We start from the raw sequence: 26,316 nt of genomic DNA on the forward strand, positions 1-26,316 counted from the left end.
CAGCCTAACCCATCAGAAATACAGATTGAAGTTTTACGGTCGCTACCGCATTGCTTAAAGGTGAATCATAAATAACGGTTCCTGAAGCGCGGATTTACTCATAAACGGTCACATTGCTAAAAGTAATTTGCCAAAACAGCTATTAAAAAACCACCAAACACCTCTTTGTAGGAACCTCTGGAACTCAACGGTTTTGAACCAAATAGAATTTCATTCAGCAGTTCATGATCTGATAGATACAACTGGCTTGTCTTTTAGGGCACAGAGAGTTAGGCTTTTCACTCTAATCTTAAATTTTTACTGGCTTTAGGCATTAAGATGGCTAGTTAATATATATAAAGTTCAGCATTGTAGTGATATTTGCCATGCCTTGGAAACGGATGATGCTGCAGACCTATTAGAGAAGTGGAGACTAAAGTATGAAGCCCTTAAAACTCACTTTTTATAGGGTTTTATTTTAAGTGCTTGAAAGATTTAGAAGCTGATTCTCTTTTTCTAAAGGGGTGTCTGAATGTGGAAGCTTCGTTCAGTATCCTGGACTTTGCTGTGTGTGAAAGGGCCAAGCTCTCACAGCCTTGGGGTTCAACACCAGGAGTCTGAAGCCAAGAGTCTCAACTCCGGGACTTTGATGGGAGCGAAAGGAAATTAGATGCCAAATCCATGTCAGGCTCTAGGATTTTAGGGGTCTGTTTGCTGAGGCTACTTTGAAAACTCCTGGGAACCTGTAGAACCATTGACTGTTGAGTCCAGCAAAGGTTTGTTAATGCAGAGACAGATCCTTGGTGTAAAGTTGGAGGACTCTCTTCCCCTGAGCAGGAGAGCTGGACTCCATCTCTTCTTGGTCATTCTCCCTGGATAGTTAATGGAACTCTTCTGCCTATGTCAAATAAGGCTGGATGCAGAGGTGACGGAACAATGTACATGTTATGAACATCTCATCCCTGGAGACATTCAAGGCCAGGCTTGATGAGGCTCTGAGCAAGCTGATCTAGTTAAAGATGTCCCTGCTCGCTGGAGGGGGGTGGGACTAGGTGACCTTTAAAGGTGCCTTCAAACCCAACACGTCCTTTGATTCTATGACTCCTTGTAAGACAGCAGCGGGGGGTTGGGTCAGGACTGAGCTTGCTGTTGGAGTTCAGGGAAAGCGCTGAGAAGCTTGTAACCACTTTGTGTATGCACCCTCGGTGACCGGTAAGATAGGACCCTTGACATTTGAGGGAACTGGATCTTCATTGATCCTCACTCACATCGATGCCTTCTATGAGGACAGGCTGAGAGCTGGGGGGGTTCAGCCTGGAGAAAAGAAGGCTCCTGGGAGACCTTAGAGCCCCTTCCAGCACCTACAGGGGCTCCAGGGAAGATGGGGAGGGACCCTTGATCAGGGAGTGTAGTGATAGGATGAGGGGTAATGGTTTTAAACTGAAAGAGGGCAGATTTAGATTGGATATTAGGAAGAAATTCTTTCCTGTGAGGGAGGTGAGCCCCTGGCCCAGGTTGCCCAGAGAAGCTGTGGCTGCCCCATCCCTGGAGGGGTTCAAGGCCAGGCTGGACGGGGCTTGGAGCAACCTGGGCTGGTGGGAGGTGTCCCTGCCCAGGGCAGGGGGGTTGGAACGAGATGATCTTTAAGGTCCCTTCCAACCCAAACCATTCTATGGTTCTGTGTAGATCATGTACTTGGATGGATTCGCACTGTAACCAAGTGGGGGGAAATTTCTGGAGCAAGATTTTGCCCTGAAATGGCACTAAGTATTTTCCCTTTGAGTTTGTCAGAGAATTCAAGGGGAAAGGGCAGGGAACAACCTTTAGTTTCCTGGTATTGAGTGTCGCTTCGTTCCTGTACATCTGTGCCAACCCAGATACGGGGTGGCCCCTGGGTGCCAGTCTTGTTGAGAGGCTCTTTACGGCTCAGAGGAGCAGTCGGGCCCCTATGGGTTAGTTGGCATTTCGTATAATCCCTGGTCCACTGTGGCTATCAGGACATGAGGTTGGAAGAACAGACTGGAAATACGCAACTGGAGCATACACACACACACGGATTTTTATATCCCTGGTGGAGCAGGAATGTAGTGTTTTCTGTAAATCAAAGGTAGGGATTAAAAAACCACGGCTCAGAGCACTGGAACGCAGCATATCAAAAGCGAAACGAGCCTGAGGATCAGAGGGACTTCCCTCGAGCTTGGCAAGGGAGCACATCGGGCACTCGGGTCACGTTCGAGGGGAGGCGAGGCGGGCGGGCAGAGCAGCGAGCTCAGGTAGGCAGAGCCAAAAGCAAGTCTTCTGGGTGACAGAGGCAGAGAAGCGGTGGCTTTTCAGCCTGCAAAATGAACGAGAACAGAGTGCTGGGCGTTATAAAGCCCACGTGAAGCAGCAAGCAGCTGTATTTTGACAGGAGCCGAGGGACACCAGGCAGCAAGTCAGAATATATGTTAAGATTTTCAGAATGGAGCACAGTTTGTGAGAAGGCCATTTCTCCGAGCTTAATTACTGCAGGTTCTTCCTCTGTCAACTGCCGTGTCCAAAAATGAAAGGTGTGTACTTTGTTTCCTTTGAGTAATGCAAGTTCCTGTAAGTCTCTGCCTTTATACTTCTAGAATTAAAGTGATAGCAGGTGTAAGGAAGATCAATCGATTACCCCTTTGGAGAAGAAAAAAAAAACCTACTCACCACTGCAGTGAGAATTCCTCCATGTTGCACCTTTTATTCTTCTCTCCCTCTCATGTAGGAGTATTTCCTATACTGCCAGGTGTATTTTGTGTTATAACTTTGCATTACTAAAGAGCAAAGCAGTTAGTTTCACTGTTTTAGCTGTTTTACCTGTTTTTTCACCCAGTCCAAGCCTGAATCTTGGGCTGTGCTACCATTTCTCCTGTCCTACTTTGGACAGCCAGGCATGTTTCCCCTGGGGAGGCAGATCCACTGTATTTTCCTTTAATTTGTTACTTATTCTGTGTCATCTAAGATGAGCGTGAGCTGCGTGAGGAGGCTTCACCTTTCTTCCTTCAGCATAGAAGACTCTGCTGTATGTACTTACATTCAGTCGGTTTAACTTAACCTGTTTGGTATGGAATTGGAATAGCGGAGAAACAACAGTTGGAAGTTGATGTTGGTCTCAGCTAGAACGCAGAACCGACCCGTCCGGCCTCTGCACGGTGTGGGCACGTCCAAGACACGGGGCTCCCTCCTGCTGGAAGCCAGACCTGAGGTTGTTTGCAGCAGGGAACAGCCGGTGACTTCAGCGACCGCCCTGGTGATTTCTGCCACAAACCATTTCAGACGGTTAAAAAACCTTAGGTCAAATATTATGAAAACTTTCTCTTAGGCTTGAAGCCTCTCCAGTGTTGGAGAACCTCTAGAGTGTGTAGAGTAGCGTGCACCGGGCTCAAACTCTGAGCTTAATAGGAGGAGAGAGGCAAACCATGAGTGAGCATCTTCAAATCTTACGAACATTGTTTACTTCCAGGCCCAAACCTTGTAACTTCTCAGTTCTGTGATATCTGGACTGCACTTTCCAGAATGCTCCAGGGTGACAAAGGTACTCTGAATTCCAACCCTCATAACTATATTTTCCTCTAACCGTTACTACTGGGAGATGCTATTTCTAGTGATAGAGTGCAGCAGTCAGACCGAGTTACTTAAATCCCCTTCTGATGAAATACCATTTTCCCTTTCTTCAGAAGACAGAGACACCCCTGCCTGACAAAGAAAGAATTAAGAGATGCCAGTGAATACACAAGGTATTACTTAACTCAGGTAAAAAGTCAAAATTTGAGTTTGATGTAAGTTTAATCTGAACAAATCGATTTAGAAATACAGTATAAATAATTCTTAACTTATATAAAACTTGATTAAGAATTCATTTTTTGGTTTGGGTTTGTTTGGTTTTTTTTTTTACTAACTTTACAAAAGAGCATTTTTGAACGTAGGAGGCAAGACATTTTAACTACGGGCTTTTTGTTAAGCCATGAAATATGTACACACTCACAGTACTTTTCTTTGTGCAAAATCTGTACTGACTGCTAGACTGTACCTTTCCGTACAAAGACAATCTCAGCTTACTTTGCATAGCAGAAAAGCAACACAAAAACCACTAGATACACAACTCTGTTGCCGTAATACTTCGGGTAAGCCTTTTGGAAAAATTATTAGACATTAACTTTCTCATTAAGAGCCAGTTTTAATTCCAAAGCATTAATTAAGGCTATTCCAGTACTGAGGTCTCGCCAATAGATGTCCAAAGCGCACATTGTCCATCGTACAACCCAAGATGTGTGCACTGTGTTAGCAGTAACGATGCCTGCCAACACATTCAGCAATTTGATACCCTCAAATTAGTCTTCTGACACTTCAAGTTTTCGTTGAGGAATATACAGAGTTCCTTGAGAGATTCTATTGGTACCATCTGAATTAACAGATAGTGAAGGTCCCGTGTTCGGCCCTCCTGGGGTGCGGAAAAAGTTCTCTGTAGCTGCCTGGGGCACTTGGGGTTCCTTTGGAACACAAGGCTAAAGAGAAGAGAGAAAATTACTTTCATTTAAGGGGAAGAAAAAAAAAAGTGAATTCTAGTTTTAGGTTTCTGCAGGATTTTCACTAACTACTTTTTTTTTCCTGAAAATTCAAAACTTAACAACTCTTTACTGAGAACAATATACCTGTATTCCTTGATATATCTATGAATATATATATAAACCCAATTAAATAAAAATCTGGTTTCTTTAACTTGAAAGTAGATTAGGAGAGTAGCAAGAAGGAAAGATAAGATAAAGTAAAAAATGGACAATTTGTTAATAAGTCTCATCTCAGATCTGTGCAAAATCCTCCCTCTAAAACAGTTGTCTCTTCACGTATTGTCATCTCCCAGCTGGCTCCGCTTCCACAACAAGTGAGATACTTGTTCTTCCTTTCTAACCTCTCAATCATATTGCACTTACGCTGGCCTTCACTGCCAGCTCTTTTTCGACACTGCTGATTTATAAAGATTAAAAAAAAATATGTTTGTTTAAAAATGTTACCAGCTGTAAAGGAATAACTGCACTATACCCCCCACTCCACCCACCACGCTCAGGAAGTTGCAATATATTTTTACTTACCTTCTCCTCTTGCAAGTTCACATTTTCTGAGCTATGGCTGACGTTTTCTGGTTGTGAAGAGACTGGCACGTGCTGAAGAACGGGATTTGCAGGAACTTGCACACCCGCAGGTATCAGTCCTACGTGTTGCAGTGTAAAGTTCAGAACCGAAGAACTGGGATTTGGGGCAGAACTGGTATTGCTTGAATTGAGACTGGAGCCGCTCAGTACAGGTGCAGCAGCTATAGAAGTTGGCGACAGCATTATATTCAAGGGCGTTATATGAAAAGCAGGGATGTTTACTGCTTTCAGTTCAGATGCCGTCATTGGAATGACGCCTGAAAGAGAAAAATCAAGTGTTGAAGGGCATTAAAAATTGGGACCCAAGCCATTGCCTTAGTAGGATGAACGTGGCCCACAATCCTTTAAGCCAGACAGCTGTATGTGAGGACAGGCTGAGAGAGTTGGGGGGGTTCAGCCTGGAGAAGAGAAGGCTCTGCGGAGACCTTAGAGCCCCTTCCAGTACCTAAAGGGGCTCCAGGAAAGCTGGGGAGGGACTTTTTACATGGGCATATAGTGATAGGACGAGGGGTAATGGCTTCAAACAGAAAGAGGGGAGATTTAGATGAGATATCAGGAAGAAATCCTTTCCTGTGAGGGTGGTGAGCCCCTGGCCCACGTTGCCCAGAGAAGCTGTGGCTGTCCCATCCCTGCAGGTGTTCAAGGCCAAGCTGGACGGGGCTTGGAGCAACCTGGTCTGGTGGGAGGTGTCCCTGCCCATGGCAGGGGGGTTGGAACTGGATGATCTTTAGGGTCCCTTCCAACCCAAACCACCCTATGATTCTATGATTTAATACTCACCAGCAATGGGTGAGCTGTAGGTAGTGTGCTGCAGTGAACATATCCCAGCTTTCTCTTCATCAGGAAAGCCTGCCTTGTTGCCATGGGTGCACTGAGTAAGAGGAATAAGATAGCCAGATGGAAAAAAAGTCTGAAAAAGAAAAAGACAATACGCCTTTACCCCAAATGCGTAATTAACACAAAACGAAGTTTTTCTCCAAAGTTGTGTCCCCCTTGCCTTGTTCTTATTCTTTATCCCCTGTATTCCCAGGATCCTGTATTCCATGCCTGTACTACCTTCTGTCTGAAATTAGACACAACTGACTCAAGGACACCCTCTTTAAATTAAGACTGCCCGACTGTGCAGGAGTCATCTGGCTCCATTTCCAGTTGATATCCCCAGTGAGGAACTGGAAATCCATCTGGGATTAACACAGTTCAATTACACTGGGCAAAAGAGAAATCCTGATATTGAATACTTCGGGGTTTTTTTCCAGAAGAAACATCTGGACCCCGTAATCATCGTGTCACCTCATTCTTGGGTTGTGTTTTTCCTAAGACAAATATTGGAAGACAATCCTTTTGCATTTACAAGTTCTGTTTTCATCAACAGAACTGTTCTTCATTCAGGTTTTCTACAGTAGGAAGTCTTAACTGCAGAATACCAAATTTTACTGACTAAGAGAGTTTCATGTGATTCTGTTGTAAATCAAAGTATTTGAGACTAAATATACACAAATAAAGGACTGGGGAGGTAAGGGATCTCAATGTTGCCTTCATCTACTTAGTTATGATCTTCATCCCAATGAAAGCATGAAAGTCACTTCGTGTCCTCTTACTGTTGTACTTAATGCAGAAATAGAAGTCCTACATTCCTACAAAATAAGATTTTAACAGCACACTAAAATTAATCCAACCAAAGACAATCTTTATATGTTTATTTGTTCCTTTTGCAAAGACTCCGAGTGGTGTTTTCCCAGGTAATGGCAAGCTGTGCCGTGGGGTCTGACAAAGCTTACCTCGTGAGCAGGAATGGCAAATGCTACAGGTATGTCTTGTTTGGTTTTGATTTTGCCCTCATCTTCTGGAATATCTTCTCTTTTACACTGGTCAGAGCAATTTGCCATGTTTTGACCTAATGTTTCAGTTTTGTTCTGTCTCTCTGGCTGGAAATTGTCCATTTCACGATTCATTTGTGAGCTATTGGAAGGTGGTCGTTCATTTTTAATGGATTCTCCCTTTAAAAAAAGCACATAGAAAGACAAAGGCAGAGACTGTAAGACTTAACATTCTCAATTACAGGTCTACAATGACATTTATACAAAATTAGGAAGGCAAGTTTTCTCCTTTCTCCTGATTCCCAAGTTTGTGCTGTAAACATTTCTAGTCAGTAAGACAACCGGATCCATGTTATCCCCTCTTGCTCCTTCACAGCTCAAGGACGTTTGACACCACGTGTTGTCACAACACGCTGGTAACATTTCACCACTGTTTTGGCAAGCGCAATTTAAAGCAGACTAATAATTTACAGAGCCACTAAAGCATTCAGCAACCAAGGAGCAGAAAGAAATCCAGATCGTCTCTCCATACGCATCAAGTGTTATCTGAACCTCTTATTCTCTTCATGTGCTGCATTATTACGCCTACAACAATCCAACGTCAACGTGCGCATTAGACGGAAATATTTACTGTTTATTCTGCCTGATGCTTTGCAAATACCAGTAAGATTATGTGATACTTGAGAGAGAAAGATACACGTGTGTGTAAACAGCCCCCCAAACATCAGCAAGCACAACAGATGAATGTCAACCCATTCAAGCATAATGTTATTTAAAACACCCCCACACACTAGGCTCCTAAATCACTTTGAAAATGAGTAGGTGACAACATCATTAAGCTACAAGATGGCATTTTAAAAATAGTTGAACTTACCAGCGAAGTATCAAAGCTTTCCTCATCACTTCTACACCTTTTAAATAAATTATTCTCTTGTAATGCTTGTGATCTTTTAAGGCACCGCTCTGATGAATTTTCTGATTTTGTATTCGGTCTTTCTTTAGCTGTCAGGCACTTTGTTGGATCATCTGTAGCTATCTGATTGTCCCTTTCCTCAGTGGATATTTTATTTACTACTTTTGAATTAACACTTTCAATTCCAGTTAAATTAGCACGCGGTAGAGGCTGCAACATGAAACTCGGGCTGTACGTTGTCACAGTGTGGGCTGGGGAAGGATGCAGGTAAATGGCATAGGAAACACCAGAATGCGTCTGAGGTAGGATGACTGGTGAGACTGGGCTGTGGCTTGGAGGACAGACGCCCAGTGGCTGCGGGAGAGCCGGCTGCTCAGAGGGTGCTGCAGGGCGAGGAGGTTGGGGCTTGAGGACCACCTCAGGCAAGGACAAATTACAGTCCAAAGCAGATCTCGACAATTTCATTTTCATCTCTTTTGCTTTCCTTAAAAAAAAACAACCACAAACAAACAAAAAAAGCCAAAAAAAATTTTAATACCTTCATGCAGAAATGAATGCCCTGACATTCGTATATTTGTATTTTCTGCCATACAAAGACTTAACGTAAACTTGTACTTCTCAATCCACTAAACAGAAAATAAGTGAAAAAATAGCCTGCAGTATCAGGGATTACCCTTTTTTGCAGATTGTTGCCCAATTCAAACGGAGCCTAGCTTTAACTTAACAGCCAGTGACAAAATAAAGCTTCTCACCTTAATAATTGTGCTAACTTACTTTGATTGTCCTTCCAGCTGATGTTTAGCAATTACTGGAACCTGAGCCATTTTACTTGGGAAAGCTGATATATTTTGATCAGTACCTGGTTGGAGGGGGGAAAACAAAACAAACCTGTTAGTACATCAAATGTAAAAGTTAAATTTTGGCTTGAGGAGAATACATTATTTAACGTGACATACACATCTAATGAGAAGACACTAAGGCTTCATGTTATCCTCAAACCGCAGCCCAGATTGGATTTGATCAATTGGACGGTAGCTTACGTCAACCAAATTTTAAAGCCTCAGCTCCATTTTTTTTTTTCCCTCCAAAGAGGATACCTAACGAGAACGTGAATGTTGATAGGTAATTTTCTGGCAATTTTATGGAATACAGAACTGCTTAGATAGTAAGATCTAAAGCACAGTTTCCACAACAAACCAGGGTTAGAGCAGTTCATACAGAAAGATACAATATCCAGAGAATCAGCTACACTACACAAACAGAAGGTTTGTAGCTAGTAAGACATCACACAAAGCGTAGACAGTGGTATGTTAAAAGGGATTTAATATTAATTTTAAACCCAAAATAGTAATATGCCACTCTTCGTGTATTTGGTGTGAAAGAGGCAACTGGAGTTCCCTATAGAGTGCTGAATTTGGTCCAGATCTCAATGAATATATTTACTTCGCTGCAATTGCACAAGCTGTGCCTGGATTTGGTCCACCAAACTGGAAAGAGCTTCTACTAATTGCAGAGCTTACGCGCTGAACACAGATCAGTTCAGCTTTGTCTTCACTATCAGTCCTGTAAGGCCTCAGATTTACAGGCGATGTATATTTTTCCCCATCTTGTGTATTTTTGACAGTTCTTAAGACATGTTTGTTGTAAGCAGGCATACCCACGCATCCGTATCTCCTGCGAGAAGATGGCAAGTCTGAATATGTAATGCAAGACTACATCTGAGTTAAAAACAAACTTAGAAAAAGAGACGTACTTGCACTTATTTTAACTGGACTGGTGGGAGCAGACTGGATCTTTCTTCTGTCGTTCTCTATACTTTTAACTAACTTTATTAAAGATGGATGCCGAGTGAAGTTTTGCTTTCCTCTTGAAGGAAAAAGGTTTTTCGAACACTGCTCTTTGGAAGGGATGGATTCTGAAATAGGGCAGGGAGAGGTCGTAGAAGTTGTTTCAAATTTTGTACCTAAAAAGCAGAGAAAAACCCAGAGAGTAAATAGGTATCGTATGCAGATTCAGCAACGAAAAGCAGTTATTTGAGCCTGGCTTATAATTATTGAAGAACTAGCAGCAGCAAAAATGGAGACGTGAGAGTTTCAGTATGAGTACATCGACTACGTGGAAATACATACTGGTGTGCGGCGCTGGCAAGGACAGTGGTGTGACTAGTAAAAACTTTCTGCTTAGTTTACTCTGTGTTTTGGTCAAAAAAATTCTAGCAGAGAAAACAAAGAAACGATCAAAATCATCAGCAGAACAAAAGGAAATGACACATACACCTACCCTGAATATTTGGCAAGACCTCAGGTCCGGTCCACTTGAATGCTGGTTTTCTGCCTCTCTCCTCTGTAACATGGACTTTCTTGATAAGCTCAAGGCTACTGAGAACATTTGCTATGTCATAAAGTCTCCTAATTTTGGCTGAAATAAAATAAACAAATGTAAAGTATAGCAATTCTGATTAACAAGTTAACATAGTTCAGATTAAAAATGTTATAACACCCTTTTAGCAGCTAAAAGGAAAACCTTCTATTATTTTTTTATACGAACAATTTTGTGGAACAGGTATTTATACTATGAAATAACATATCACAATATAAGATATCACAAAATTATAATTTACATAATTATATGTAATATAGAATGTCAGATACAGAGCTAGAAATTACCGCTAAGTATATTATGCTAAATATAGGAAAAAAACATTTTCAAAACAAATTAGGTTCTGTGCAATGACCAAACCTATACAATAGGATTCTAAATTCTGTAGTGAAAATAAGTAGCTTAAAAGGCAGGTACACACACGCAGTGCTGAACATGGGAACTAGAGGGAAGAGACACACTAAAATCCACCGGGACAATCATCCTGCGTGGTTTTTAACTGTCTTCAGGGTGAGCAATTGGGGAAAGGTTTTAGGCAGCAGTCTAATCACAAGTGACTTCTGGGCTGCAAAGTGAACGTGCTTAGGCCAAAGCTGCTGTTACTGAAAATTTAAAGTCAAGCACGTTGTAGAAGTTGGGACTATGCTTCTTAACCAAGAACACAGTAAAACACGCGATACCTGACATACAGACACACGGATGGAATGCCCTGAAAATGCTTTTATTGCAAGACAGACATCCTGGAAGAAGACGAAAAAATGAAAGCAAACAAAAACTCCCTATTGAGCACACACCCACCCTCTCTCTCTATGTTGCCATGATGCAGTGGAAAGGAAATTACGAACTGAAACCAACAAGGATCAGGATTTTTTTTTGCATAGACACAATTCCACTAAAAAAAAAGCAATTGAGTCTGTCTGAGACTCAAGGAAGGGTGTAATTTTCAATGAAACCCGCAATTAATTCTTGATCCCTCAAGAGCAGGCACATTTTTGATTATTCTAGACATACACAGCTAGACCTAGAAGTACCTTTTTATTTGAATGAAGAGGAAAAGGAGGAAGCATGCAGGGAACTGAGAGCAGGGTAAAAGAATGAAGAAATAATTGGCAGTTAAGCACTGGGTTTCACTTCCTCTCACGTGTAAGTTATTAACAGGACTTTTACAGAATTTCTTTAGATTTCCAACAAATAACTTATATGAGCAGAACACAGATTTGCATGATTCTGGGGCACCTTTCATGAAATGCCGGTGAAATCTTTGAAACACTGCTTGAGGAAAGGGAAAGAGAAATTGTGACCAGTAAGCAGCCTTGTGGCATTCAGGAGAGAGGATTTAATGGACTTTTTCTCTTACGTGGTCATTATGGATCCATGACTATACACAAGTGGGTCCCTATTAAAAACTGCGCAAGGTGTTTAGTGAGTTTTTGGAGGCTCAAATATCTTTATGGCAGGAAAAAGATGATGGTATTTTACACTACCTAAGCTTACACTTGATATTTCTGTTTAGAGTAAGATCAAAAAGCAGCCAGCAACAGCAGCATTTTACTTACTTTTAAATTTGCTTTTATCTAAGTCTTCTAACTGGTCTTCTCCAATCAAGATTTTAGCAGCAACTTCAAGGCTTACTATTTGAGGAGTCGACACAAGAAACAGCATCACAAATTTCTGACTCATCACTCGTAAAGACTTGTCTTTCCTGCTATTTACTGACGCTGCAGCAGACAGGAGAAAGGATTAAAGTATTAGGTGACACGCCAGCTACAGACATTTTTAAAACACTGAAGAAATTTGTCACTAACAATTATTATAACAACAAACAACACAGCAACTAGGCAGGGCTGACGTGGACTCCAGAATCGTGTTTCTACATGGCAAGAATCAGATAATTAGGTGGATACCACGTCTAACTACAAAGAAGTGCGATGTTCCCCCTTATACACGTTCCCTATCAAGTTGTACTCTTAAAGATGCTTAACTGCAGGTTATACAATGTATTTAACAACCCTTAATTAACATTTCTTCCACTAATCAAACCTAAATTAAAAAAATAGATTGAGTAATTTATACTTTCGGCTTCTATAACATTCAATGGTAACAAATCCTGCAAATTGGACTGTATGTTGGGTACGTTTGATAGTTTCACCTGGTGCCCCCTTGTTCTTGCACTGTAAGAACAAAATACGTGTGCAAGAATTGAATGAATGAGAACTGAAAGAGCGTAGAGCACTTTTTCTCACCACAAACAGTTGTGGTGCTTTTCAAGCACTAGCATTTCAGAAAAAAAAAAAAAGGTCCAATAAATGTTTTTTCCAAGTTCATAGATATTTATCATTACAAGCATGTATTATTCTTGGCGTTACAGACTATTATTACCAGCACGAAATTCCATTCCTGGGAGCTCGACAAAAGACATTTCTGAATGCTCACTTGAGCCAAAAGATCTTGCCATGTCTTCATTTCTTTCACCATCGAAATCAAATTCGTGCTCATACTCTCTCTTCTTGATCATCTGAATTTGTTGTGTGTATTTGTTCTCTTCTCCAACTTTTTTCAAAGCCTGCAGGGTTTTGGAGAGATTGTGTCGCCCGTGCCAAGTGTATCTGTTCTTGGCAAGGCGGCTCACCATGTGGAGGCTCTCTAGCACGTTCACAATATCATATATGCGTCTACGTTCAACATCTGAAAAAAAAAGGAAAGATGAACGTGACATCTCGACTACATAAAATATGTTTCGTCAGACGTTTACCTGAAACATGGTTTGCACGGAGAAGGCATCAGTTACCTGTACTTCCCCCTTCTCTTAATACACTTCTGAGCCACTTTTGCCAATTCCTCTTTACAAAGGTTTCTGAAAATAGCCCTCATAGATCTCGCCAGCAAGGAAAACAATTCTTGTTTCAGATATAAGGACTTGCTTTTCCACAGTTACACTTGGTTTACAGCGTTCCTTAAGAAAACTTACTGTTGCCAGAAGAGCCACTCGATGGGTTTCAATACAGCTTTTAAAAAATCCCAAACCATTTTTAATTATTCATTGCATCAATTTTAGATCATCTCATTAAATATCCTGGGTAACTCATGGTAGACAACTGTTCTGCAACTTGCTTGTATATGTTACTCTATTAACACACTGTCCTTTTGACTGTTAAATTCTTGTTTTGACTAGGCGTTTTCTAAAAGAGATGATATTTTGTACAGAGTATAAATAAAATAGACAATTTTGTTTAATTTGCAATTCATCCCTCTTCTGTGTCCCCCAACGTATTCTGAAGATATAATGACACCAAATATTTTATAGCAGTATAAATTGTAACTATTATCAGTTTTATAATCTGTAGAATTCTCTAATTTCATTGCTCTGATAAAAAAAAAAGCTTCAGCTTAATGTTAGCAACTCAGATTCTCCGTAGATCATTGGCGTGACTTAAAAATAGTGATACAAAAGGAGAAAGTTTAATTATCACAGAGAGCAGAAAGTTGTTTCTCACTTTGGTGTCACGACTGGACAGGAAGTCATAGGTTCAGCTTGAGAAACGCTAGTTCCTGCCGCAAAAATCCAACCCCTAATCTGAGCCATCATCTCTAGATCCAAAAAGGTGCAACTGGTTATTTGTGGTATCGGCAATAATTTAGATGTTTAATATTAAACATAATTCAGAGTTTCTGAATTCAGCTCATTGAAGAAACTTCAGCTTTTTAAAAGAATTGCTCTAAGAATGAAGAGTTTAAAGACGGGTTTGAATAAGTTTGCGAGTATGCAGCAGGGACTCAGAATTTTACGGAGCAAAAATGTAGGTTATTGGCACGATTGTATGAAGAAATATATAATAGCATATACACCAACTTACTAAGCTCTTCAGCTACTTCATCCAGGCAAATGTAACTATTCTCTGCAATGCTGGGGTAATCAGGATATCGAGCTAAGAATTTATGACACAGTAATCCTAGACTTTTCTCTTTGCGACTTGGTTGAGATTTTTCATATTCGTCTCCCGATAAGTGCTCCTGCATGGAAATAAGAAACAGAGAATTTGAAATTTTTTTCAATAAATGTGCAAACGGAGATCATTAACAGCTTTATTGTGAGCAGTGCCAAAGGACTGGTGTTTTCCTTTGTCTGTGAAATAAAACCAGCAAAACGTTACCCATTGTAACTAGGCAATATACTAGGCAATATCCCTACTTATATTTGGTAAATCCTCCGAAATCAAAATTTTAAAACCGTTGCAGCATGTTAATGTATAGCTTTTTATACTGAATAAACAGCCTTCAGCTAACTTTTTTAAAAAAAAGTAAATACAGAAGACAGCTTTACAATGTACCTGCAAACAGTGTTTTGCCTGTAGGACCTCACTGGGGTTGTTTGACAGCTCTCTTCTCTGCTCTCTGCTCCTAATCTCCGGACTGGCTGCGCTAATCAGCATTTTCAGGTTGGAAGTCGGCGTCCATGGATCCGCTGGGAGGATTTCTTTAGGTTTTGGGGGGGTGGTGAGAGGCTGACAGTCGGGCTGGAGCTCCGTCAACACCGAATGTGAGGTAGCTGCTTGTTTCAAAGGGGTTTTCAAAACGCTTCTGTACGGCTCGGAAGAATGATTTTCCTATGCATCAAGAAAAAAAAAGAAAGACAGGGATGTTAAAACCCAGCAGCGCCATAATCCATTTGCTGATAACAGTCAAAGTGGAATCAAACCTAATTGCATTTTTTGGGTAGCTCCAAGTCAAAGGTCGCAGCCTTGCTCTGAACCAAGGAACCTTGAAACCAGTTCTCTGGCGTAGCTTGAGCCCTGGCACCCACAGTATTCCCGAGGGAATTCTCCTTTTCTTTCCCTCTAGGGAAAATATAGTTAAGGGGAATATTAATGCGTAGCAGAAAGCTAAAAAGAATGAGTGAAAAAAACCTTTGATTAAGGAAAAAAAAAAAAACGGGGCGAGGAGGAAGTCCTGCTCGCTGCAAAGATAAGTTTTAGGAAATTCTGTTACGGATAGAAACTGAAGATAGAAATTTAGAAGAAGATAGAAATACGGATAGAAATTTTTTTTCCCGCGCGTTCGTTGCGATCCCGGCGGCTCCACGCCCGGAGAACCGGCGCCGGGGGCTGTCACCGGCCCGACCCCGCCGCCCGCGGGAGACGGGAACCCCCGGGGGTGCGGGGAAGGGTGAGGGTGGCCGCTCGTCCCTCTCCCGCCCCCCCGGAGGCATTACCTTGTCGCCGGTCCCCATCTCCGCCTGCTGCATTCTCCCGCCGCGCAGCGTCGGGGACGGGGGACGCTCACCGGTCGCTCCGCATCGCGGGTCCCGCCGGTTCTGCGGGGCGGGAGGAGGTGAAGCGTTAACCGGGAAACCGGCGGGGGTGGGGACACACCGGCCACCGGCGCCCACCTTGGCCGGTTCCCGCCGCCGGGGACCTTCTCGTCGCCTCCCGCCTCTGGGCCCGGCCCGCGCCCGCCGCCCCAACGGCCCCGGCCCCGCCCAGCACTAGCCGCTGAGGGCGCGGCCCCGCCGATTGGCCGCCGCCGGCGGGCGGGTGGGCGGCGCCCTTCCGGGATCCGGTTTAAACATTTGGCGCCAGCACCGAGCCCGGAGCGCTGCTCCATGGCTACTGCCGTTCCGTCGCCCGCCCCGCGTGAGAGCCGACACCCACCGGGAGCGGTGCCGCCGCCACCTGGTCCCGCTGAGGCCCGTCCCGCCGCGGCCGCTCCCGGTACCGATTTGAATTCGATCCGCTGAGCCGCCGCAGGCAGGGCCGGGGCGGCCCAGCCAATCAGCTCGCGGCCCTCCACCTCGTGCAGCCAATCCGAGCGCCGCGTTCACCGGCCGTTCCCGCCTCCCGCCGCCGCCGGGCGGGGGCGGTCGGGGCTCGCGGGCGGTGGGCGGTTTGGCGGGAAGCGGGGTGCGCGGGGCAGAGCGCGCGCCGCCTCATTCCCCCCCCCCCCCCCCGCGCCCCAACGGCCGCGAGCGTGAGGGGGAGCGGGCGCGAAGGGGATTAGCGCGGGCGAGGGGCGCTAATTGGTTTTGCGCAGCTAATTATCTGCCGCCGGTTCTCCCTGTGTGCCAGAGGCCGAGCAGGTCGGTCGCCCCTCACAGAGGCCGCCGCCGTCCCCTCCCGGCCGCCTCTCGGGCGCCCGTTCGCGGGGCGCCGCGGCCTTTACGCCCTTTAAAACAACGAAATACTCGATCGTGCCCCAGCTAGCTGCTTCCCCGGGCCCAGACGCCCCCGGGAAGGCTTCTTCACCCGCCCTGGGCGCAGCCTGCTTCGGGAACCAGGTTCGAGTAACTCGTGTGCTCTTAACTGTGAGGTAAAGCACTTAAAAAAGAGAAAAACCCCAACTTAATAACTTACTGATTGCATGGCTTATTGTGGGGGGGGATCAGCGAGTATTGACTTTCTGGCTGAGGGGTATTAGTGCCCCCTGAGATAAGATTCAGTAGCTGTCAGGTATTAAGATGGGCTTTAACGCTTATCACAGACATTACAACACTTCTGTTTTGCAGGTAGCTATTTGGGATTCAAAACTGCTTTACTTTGAGCAATTCTTGTGCTAGAGCTAGGCTTGCATAAAGACAAAACCTTTCAATGTAACTTTCTGAAAGGAAATCTTTGAAAGCATGTAAATTCAAATTGGAAAAATTACCAAAGCAACCTTTACTCCCTGATGTCACCAACTGTTTAACAGCCAAAGTTTATGCTCCTGCAGTGTGTACCTGCCTCACCTTAACAAGCAAGGTTTAGGATTCGGTGGACATTTGTTCTTTTTCCTGTGCTTTGATGCAATTATGGCATATTGGCTTCATTTTGTAAAAGGTGCACTGGAAGGTATAATTGTTATGGTAACCCAGAATTGGTGACTCCCAAGAAGTATAATTATAAATACTAAAAAAGAGTGGGCTTGTGCTTTTTTTTTTCCAGGGATAATCCCATGCGATACTGTGTTTGCTGGAATTGGAGTTACTTAAGTGAGGAGCAAATGCATTTATGTGTTTCAGAAATCAAACTGGGAGAAAAAAAAAAATCAGGCTTTTATGTTCAAGCTGTCGCTAGATTACTTTTTTCATTTATGCTGAGCTTTGAAAATGACCCTTATTCCCTAATCAAGAAGCCATTATCTCTGTTCAAACACATCATAGTTCCCTTTGTTCAGGGGAGATCTTTGCTAGTCTCAAAGTTAGCCTTACAATCTGTCCGTTTTGACCGTATCACATATTTTAAGGTAAATGTTAAAAGAACTGCTAATATTATTGCAGTTATGGAAGTAATTATTATCTTGGTAACTTGTGTGCCTCTTGTGTGGTCTTCCTTACTATGCTACTGCCTTTGCTTTTCTGAGATTATACAAATACTCTTTGTATTTCCTTCTGCTTTTGCTTGAGTTGCTCTCTGGATCCCTAGGTATAGGAAGCAGTGCTTATGTTCTCTGATAGGCACCTTTTAAAGAGAAAAGCATAAGGATTAAAAATTGTATGGCCCTGACTGGAGACCAGAAACACCAGTACCAAGTTAAGAATAGGTCTTTTAATGTATAACCTTGAAGCATTTTGCATGATGATTCTCATGTGGGATATTTGCTAGTTTCAAGTAATGTGCTGAATCAAGATATCCCCTGATGCCAGAAATCAGTGTTGGAGAGTGATACGCAATTTTATCTATGCTAGTTCAACTTGGAGCATCGTCATGTGGATTAAAGAATATGTCATATATGCCAGTACTTTAGTCAACTCCAATGAATGATAAACTAGGATTATATGTAAGGTGGTAAATAGGAGTATGTAAATTGAAGTGCTTCTAGTGCCTGTATTGTAGTTAAGCATGCCTCCTTATCTTGCCCATAGATATTTTCCTGTAATAGCATTAGCTAAGCGCTATGCAAAAGAAAGCACTAATCTGGTTTGCTTTGCATGCTCTGCTCAGAGTTGTACTTCTTGTATAAACTTATGTTGTCAATAATGGATTTGTTTTAGTGTGATTAGAAGGTAGAAAAGTTCAACATCTTGTGCTTGTGTGTTTCATGGATGTGATGCTGTACTTCTGCCACGTGGAATTGTAATTAGTGGCTCACATAAAACCAAATGCATATAGAATTTTACTGAAATCATTCTTGTCGGGTAATTCCATGTAAAAGATCACTTTCAGGTTGCACAGGGAAGTAGTGGAATCTCCATTCTTGGAGATATTCAAAAGCCATCTGGACATGATCCTGGACAAGGGGCTTTAGGGTGGCCCTGCTTGAGTAGAGGGTTGGACAAGGTGATCTCCAGAGGTCCCTTTCAGCCTCAGCTATTCTGTGATGGTGAGATGTATAGCGATTACATCTCTGAATGTATACCTCTACTGGAAAGTTAAAAAAAAGTCACTGATGGTATGTGAATTTAGAAGATCCTGTGGTTTGTAAAACTTTCAGAAAACTGAACTGTCTGTAACTTTCTGCCCTGCTGCCTGATTGTTCAGACTATCTTAGGCTGCTTTTCAAGGAACTAGTTTGTGATTACTCTTTCTAGGACTGGAACTGGGAATTTGTAAGCAATAGTCGCCTGTGGGAGCTTTGCAGGAAAGTGCCTCAAGTTAGGCATCCAATGCCGTTGTCGAAATACTGCTTGTGGGATTCCTTATGAGTGCTGCTATTTATTGCATGCATCTCTTTCAGTTGTCAATGTTTTCTTGTAATGTTTCTTTTATCAAAGGGAATTTTAAAGGCAATAGATATCCCTCTTTTATTATACCTTAATTCTAATGTCTGACGGGTATCCAGGAGAGACTGCGGTCTTCCACAGGTATGTACTTCTAGTCAAGAAGCTCATGATGCAAGCACATGCTGAAATACCTCTGAAATCTCTCAGTAGAGTTGGATAAAATATTTCATATACATGTATTTTAAGTATAGGTAGTGAAATTATTTTATTCAATAAAAATGAAAAGAAGGCAGAGTAGATTCAGACATACAATGTAGTAGTCAGAAACCACAGCTTTTCCCTTATTCAGATGCTTCTGTAATGTTAATCTCTTTAGTCACTTCAAAATTCTGTAGTAATTAGGATTATAATATTTATCCTTTTGTTGTCCTCATCTTCGCTCTGGGTTGTGTTGTAACAAAATATTAAAGCTTTTAGAGCTATGAACAAAGTTTTCCAGAGCATGATAACTTAAGACTCTGCCTGTCGCAGAAGTGGTGTAAGCACTTGAGTTCACTAGAGGTCAGACTTCTTTTACTCCTTTGTCTCTACCAGACAAGACTGCTGCTGAGTCGTGGAGATGTGCTTTCAGGCTCTATTCCCATCATATTATTTACCCAGCAAAATGACGTGTAATTTTGTACAGTGTATAACAGCACTAAATGGCTTGTAAATTATTTAAAAAAAAAAGACTTTTAAAGATTAAATATATACAGTAGGGATATGATGGCAAATAAAGTGAAATGTGGCAGATTAAAAAACCGTAGTGTCTAAAAGCGATCGCCTGTATTTTTGCCTGAAAGTGATCTCGTGTATTTTTGCCATCCGGTATCTCCACAGGCAGCGGCGAGTAGTCCGCATAGCCTGAGTGGTCAGTGAGACCAGCTCTGCAGTAGACAAATGCATCCTTAGTTGCGTGTAGGTAGCCAAAGCAATTGCTGCTGCCGCCACTGGCCTGTCTGGGGACTGGTGCGTTTGCAGGGAGGGACGGCGCGGAGGGGGGGGGGATAACTACCAGCCCCAAACCTGCGTACGGGAGCAGCGCTCGCTGGCCGCAGCGGCAGCAGGGTGGGAGCAGCTCGGTGCAGGGCACAGCTCCGGGGTCAGGAGGTGGCAGTGCCTGGTCCAGAAGGCGCTGCGGAGTGCTCTACTCCAGCCTTACCTAATTTCGTATTCATTAGTCTGCATAAAATTAAATCATATTAAGGCATATTATCGAACGAGTTGATTCAATTTAACTGCAGTTTATTTGCTTTCAGTTGTTACATTATCTTTTAAAATTAGGCAAATTAAATCAGCTGGTCAAACTCTGAGGTGAAGGCTGGGAAACAAACAAACAAAACCATTGTGGAAACCTGGATTCCTAAACAAACAAATGCCTTTTTCAGGCATGCTAATTTCAGGGAATGCTAATTAAAACTTAATGCATGCAGGAGAAACTACACTGGAAGAATATTAATAGCATGGTACAAAGAGAAGCAGAGATTGTAGTGTTTCAGTGCTTCATTTCTGTAGGTATATTCTTCCTGTTAAGATGAATTGTTAGGAGAAGGTAACAGCATAGAAATGTGTGTATATTCAAGATCAAACACATCTGAGGTTCAACAGGGCACTTTGCACTGGTGCTGAGCATATAGAGCTAGGAGTTTAGAGTACTCAGTAAAGAGCATGTTTCTACTTCAAATGCATTCTACTCTTTGTAGTCAAACATTTTACAGGTAATAGCATCTAAATTATTTTAGTGTACTGAATGTAAGTTTTGTTCTTTCAGCATTTCGGAGATGAGCTATCTCTACTTAGAGTTGAGACGGTCATTTAAGTGAATCAATTTTTTTTTTTTTGGAGAAATTAAGAGGAATTCTGCTTGCCAGAGAGAAACAAACAGACAAGTCTTTCACTGAGATGTTATTTCCCGATCTAAAGCGTAATTTGGAGCAAAAGCCTGTTTGCTTCATGTGCTTGAACTAGGGGATTAGATTTATATTATTTTTTTACTACTTTGTGTGCTTTCTACCCAACTCACTGAAGTCAGAAGTTCGTGGTCCAGGTAAAGCACAGGGTCAACACTGTTGCTGAAAAACTATTGTAATAGTGACAGAACACACATTATGTATTAAAAAGGTGTAGCATTTCTACAGAACCTGCAGATCCATGGCATGTTGCATGCCTTGGTCTTACAGGGATCTATACTGCAAGCATCAGTGTCCATCAGCCCAAGCTTCTTTGTGTTAGATGTTCTCCCAGCACTGCCTTTTGCTGATGACTGAAAGGAAGATGAGAAGATGAATGCTCAGAGAGGTTGAGACAGGAGCAATAAAGATGAGGGGTGGATAAATGAGAAGTGTCAATATTGTTTGTATATGAAATGAGCAGATAGGAGGGGCTGTGATGGTGTTCATCCTCAGTTGGGCTCTATTGAAAAGAGGTGCTCTGTCAGTGCTACTTCCATGGCACCAGGCAGTGTTGTTAGAGATAATGTCACTGTTGTGGTATCGCAGAGGTTACTGTTGGGTATGGGCCAAGCGCCCATGATAGTATTAAATAGTATCTGATATTACGATTTGACCAAAAACTTGGAATGAGTATACAGTAGAAGTTAATTTCCTGCCAGAATGTTTTATGTGATGGAGTAAAAAAAAAAAAAGCTTGCTTTTACATTGTTATTTGCAGGAGCCTTTGAAAGTATTGGGTTTGCATGGCAAGCTTTTGGTAGCAGGGAGCTACAGAGGTGGCTTCTGTGAGAAACTGCTGGAAACTTCCCCTATGTCTGATAGAGCCAATGCCAGCTGGTTCCAAAACGGACCTGTCACTGGCCGAGGCCGAGCCCATCAGTGACAGTGGTAGTGCCTCTGGGATAACATATTTAAGGGGAGGGGCGGGAAACCTGCGTTGCAGCAGCTGAAGAGAGGAGTGAGAATATGTGAGAGTAACAGCCCTGCAGACACCGAGGTCTGTGAAGAAGGAGGGGGGAGGAGGTGCTCCAGGCACTGGAGCTGAGATTCCACTGCAGTCTGTGGTGAAGACCATAATGAGGCAGGCTGTCCCCCTGCAGACCATGGAGGTCCACAGGGGAGCATATATCCACCTGCAGTCTGTGGAGGACCCCACGCTGGAGCAGGGGGATGCCCAAAGAAGGCTGCGATCCCATGGACAGCCCACACTGGAGCAGGGTCCTAGCAGGACCTGAGGCCCCATGGAGAGAGGGGCCCAAGCTGGAGCAGTTTGCTGGTAGGACTTGTGATCCTGTGGGGGACCTATGCTGGAGCAGTTTGTGAAGAACTGCAGCCTGTGGGAAGGGCTTACGTTGGAGAAATTCGTGGAGAACTGTCTCTGGTGGGAGGGATGAGTGTGAGGAAGAAGTGTCAGAGACAACGTGTGATGAACTGATCCCCATCCTCATTCCCTGTCCCCCTGCACTGCTGTGGGGGAGAAGTTAGAGAACTGGGAATGCAGTTGAGCCTGGGAAGAAGGGAGGGGTGGGGGGGGAGTGTGTTTTAAGATTTGGTTTTTATTTCTCAGTACTCTACTCTGACTTTTAATTGGCAATAAATAAAATTAATTTTCCTGGAGTTGAGTCTGTTTTGCCCGTGATGGTAATGGGTGAGTGATCTCCCTGTCCTTATCTCAACCCATGAGCCTTTCATTATATTTTCTCTCCCCTTTCCAACTGAGGAAGGGAGTGATAGAGCAGCTTTGGTGGGCACCTGGTGTTCAGCATGGTCAACCCACTACATTCCCTAAGTGACTGTGCTACTGAAACCACTTATATTTATTTTGTTTCTTCTGTCACGTATTTATAGTGGAATCTAGCGTGGATTCTTAAAGCAGCCTATGAAGAGACCTTTCTTAAGACCTGATTTCATAAGGTTTTTGCCAACAAGCAGCATTTACATTCTTACTTGAAAGGATTCCTACTGCCCAGACACATCTAAAAGTTAATGCTAATTCAAAACGCAGGTTCTTGCACAAATTACATCCCCCTCCCCCCGTGCTTTAGCTGAGAAATGACATATGTAATGTTAAATGGCATGTCAATAGCAGAATACTTTGTACTGTAGGATTAACAAAACAGACTACACTGACATTGTACAGACATACTTTACTCCTCTGGTTCAGCTGAGTACATTCACAATATTCTTGAGTTGAATTGTTTGGCTTAACTCATCTAGCTGGACGAATGTGGCATTCACACCACAGAATACATTCACCTCTAGTGTAAATCGACTGGTTTCAGAGGATTTACATCAGGAATTAATTTGGTTCAAGCATGTTAATAGTATTTTTTACTTGAAGATTTTTCTGCATTTCAGTGAAATTCTCCTTTCCCTGATTTTTTTGTACTGTATTATATTTGAAAGCTGTTTCTTCGTGTTTGCTCTTCATGTATCTTGCTTTAAACCTTTTGGCCTGCTCTGTCATTCTAAGTTGAGACACCTTTTCATCTTAAGATGCCTCTTGCTCTGTAGCTTCTCTTGCTCTAACTTCTGATAGCTCATTTGTTTCACATTGACTCTCTTTAAAGTCTGCTCTTGGGCAATCCTATCCACAAGAGCTGTATTGATGCGGGATGTCAGGTACCACAGCGATGGGCACATGATAGCTACCTGCACTGAGATGTGAGTGTACATTATAATTGTCTCTAAGTTTGTGATGTACTGATGAACACATTGAACAGGGACTCAGTATTCCTCTTTCCTGCTTTCTGCCATCTTTTTGCAATCATAGCTGAAAGGATTACTTCCTGAATAACCTTCTGCAATTCGAGAAGTCCGGCTTTTTCAAAGGTACTCGGCACCATGTGTCCCAAATCCAGTCTTTCTTGTAGTAAGTACCTCTGAAAGTCAGACTATTTGTCTGTGCTGTGGATTCCATATAGTGGAATGGGTTATAAACATTCCTTACTTCTTGGAAATGGCATGCATTATAATGGCATAAAGGGAATAGGGGATTCTGAATTTCTTCCGTGTGCAATTAAAAGCAAAATTCTGTTATGAGTTGAAAACAGACATTTCTTTCCATTAGCTAGTTTTCCTATGTCTTTTGTGTGTAGAGGGAGTTATTCACAGATAACCTTTTTCTTTTTTTCCCCTAAGAGAATGCTGATTGAGTGCAGTAAATCCACCACAAAGCCCATAATATCTGAAATAAACTTTACTTGCACCTGCCATCTTCTGTTCCAAATGCCATCTCTATTGAAACACTCCTCTACATTCTGTATATAGCATCTTAACCAAGCTGAATTATTTCATCTGCCACAAAGGGATTAAAGGTGTCAACAGTAATTATCTTTGCCTTATTCTCTGGCAGTTGTTTTTCCTTAAATATGCTCAGAGGTTCATTATAACTTTCTCACTAAATCTCTTGCTGCATAAATCTATCAAGGTATCATTTGCTGGCGTAGCAAGTGCTGACACATGTGTCCACTCTTGCAAACAGAAGATGGTCAGGAGGGTTTTACTCATAAATTCTAGCCTATGTTGTTCTAGTTATAATCCCAGCTGATTTTAGGCTCTGCTTGGAAGCCTAGGCTTCCAAGCCAAGTTAGGCTGCTGCTAGAAGGTGATTCTAACCTATGAGAGGACTGAGACTTTTTGTAAAGTTTTGTGTTAATAGGAAATACTTAGTGCTTTAAATTCTAATGACAGTTGAGCTGTACTGCTAACTAGGAGAACTGGCAGAGGTGAGTGAAGAGAAGAGAGCGAGCAAGAAGAATGACTCTATTGATCCTTAAGTTTCATAGACTTTTCAAAGATATACCATCCCCCAGCAATAGGCTCCTGAGTCCTGTATATTTCAGTTTATAAAGTAACTGAATAATATTTTGTAGACAGAATATTTTGAGTGATACATTTGAAAAGCTATTTGTAATTCTTAGTGTTAAAATAGGTTTAATTTCATGTTGTGATTAATTAACAATTTTTGTTACTTAGATGACTGTAAAATGTCATTTACCAAAGCCTTACAATGAAGGTTTTGATTAAAATATCACAGGATTCAAAAGAAATTAAAAATTTTGTTAATATCAAGCTTTTAAAGGTAGGGTTTTTTCCCAAAAGATTAAAGCCATGTTTCACTCTTTTGAAATACTTTTATTGGAAGAAAAGTATGTAGTCAGATATACATTAACTTAGAACTGTATGAGAAAATAACTTACAGTCCTCTATTATTAAAGGCAACTTGTGTTTATTGCCTTTTCACTGTATTTGTACTGAAAGCCTAGCAATTAGGGCTAATAACTTGACAAAAACATTTAGGGTGCTCTCTGGGCATTATAATATTCCAGATGAGGTTGTTGGCATAGAGTGTGTAATGCAGTAATACTTGTGCTCCAAGAAGGCACAGAAGATGATAAATACACATTGCAGTGTGCCCATCAAAATAAAATCCAGTTTGCTTTGCTTGGCAGCCTCATCAATTCTTCACAGAAACGATAATTCTCTGAGGATGTTTTCTTGTGAAGATACAAAGGAAAAAAAAAAAGAAACTTCAATGTGTTTGAATATTCATTTCTTTGCTATCTTGTTGGGGTTTGTTCCCCCCCCCCGCCCCCCCCGGAGGATGCAGGAAAGTGTGTGGGGCTCTAACAAAGAGCCTTTTTTTCTCCGAATAAACTGACAGAGGAAAATTTTGCATCCAGTGAAGATTATGATTAACTGGGGTTTTCACTGTGAATTCCCTTCTGGCTGTACTCCAAAACCTGGCCTGTCAGTCAGGTACATAAGATTTGCAGAGTTTGCTCCTTTTTCCCCTGAAGGGCCTGATACAGTGTTTAGCCGCAATGGAGAGTTGTCCATTAAAATGACAGGGGCCTGGAAAGATGTTCGGCACACTGCCCTCATGAGATGAAGCATAATAGGCTGTTAACAGTCATGTAGGCACCTTTTTCAAGGGCCATTTATCCTGAAGGAAGCTTGCCGTGCATCCTCTCAACTAAGGGATGCCTTTTCATTGTTCGTTTTAAAAAGGGATACATCCTCTTCAGAGACCTTTGCCATGTGAAATGATGTTCAGTGGTGTGTCTGTGTACCTGGCAGGTCCAGCTTCTCTGCAGTGGGAGGAGACTGTGGGTGAAGGTTTGTGAATAGGGTGGGATGGCAACCACTTGGATTTACACCTGTTTGCTATTGCTGCTGCTTGTCTGAATTGAAGCAGCATCCAGGAGCATCAGCTGAAACAAAGACTCTATTTTGATATTCTCTTCACAACCACAAAATGCACAAGGAAGGATTTTCCAGTAATTAGGGTGCTTATTGGAAAACTGGGCTCAAATTTTCTAAAATCCTTGCTCAACTCACTGTTGATTGTGGACTTTAGATACTTGCCTTTAGCCAAGGCCATTCCGGCTTCCCCAGGCACCCAGATAGCTGCCTCTGGCTATGCCTGGGATTA

The 26,316-nt window shown here is 42.5% G+C and overlaps 1 protein-coding gene across 2 annotated transcripts; it reads right to left on the reverse strand.

Annotated features, from left to right (window-relative positions):
• Positions 1 to 3,874: 3,874 nt before the first annotated feature.
• Positions 3,875 to 15,706, reverse strand: E2F8 (E2F transcription factor 8). Of its 2 annotated transcripts, none has more exons than XM_063332527.1 (13): positions 15,466 to 15,706; positions 14,585 to 14,860; positions 14,111 to 14,267; positions 12,690 to 12,941; positions 11,813 to 11,974; positions 10,158 to 10,295; positions 9,631 to 9,840; positions 8,652 to 8,736; positions 7,839 to 8,361; positions 6,926 to 7,144; positions 5,928 to 6,057; positions 5,088 to 5,404; positions 3,875 to 4,502 (listed from the first exon to the last, which is right to left on the reverse strand). In XM_063332527.1, exons 1-13 carry the CDS (start codon positions 15,496 to 15,498, stop codon positions 4,329 to 4,331), a joined length of 2,676 nt encoding a protein of 891 aa, XP_063188597.1. In that variant the 5' UTR covers positions 15,499 to 15,706; the 3' UTR covers positions 3,875 to 4,328. The 2 variants fall into 2 exon arrangements, with proteins under 2 accessions (XP_063188597.1, XP_063188596.1); XM_063332526.1 differs by having other exon boundaries at positions 12,636 to 12,941.
• Between the last annotated feature and the right edge of the window lie 10,610 nt (positions 15,707 to 26,316).

This window comes from Chroicocephalus ridibundus, chromosome 4 (assembly GCF_963924245.1).
Source record: "Chroicocephalus ridibundus chromosome 4, bChrRid1.1, whole genome shotgun sequence".
Classification (NCBI taxonomy): Eukaryota; Metazoa; Chordata; class Aves; order Charadriiformes; family Laridae; genus Chroicocephalus; species Chroicocephalus ridibundus.

What these genes read in the sequence shown, in the direction of transcription:
- E2F8 (XM_063332526.1), bottom strand. Translation starts at nt 15,498, where the DNA reads ATGCAGCAGGCGGAGATGGGGACCGGCGACAAG. An exon ending in AGGAATGGAATTTCGTGCTG is followed by an intron (nt 11,975 to 12,635) that starts GTAATAATAGTC and finishes TGTCTGCTGCAG; the next exon opens with CGTCAGTAAATAGCAGGAAA. An exon ending in AGATAAAAGCAAATTTAAAA is followed by an intron (nt 10,296 to 11,812) that starts GTAAGTAAAATG and finishes ATTTTATTTCAG; the next exon opens with CCAAAATTAGGAGACTTTAT.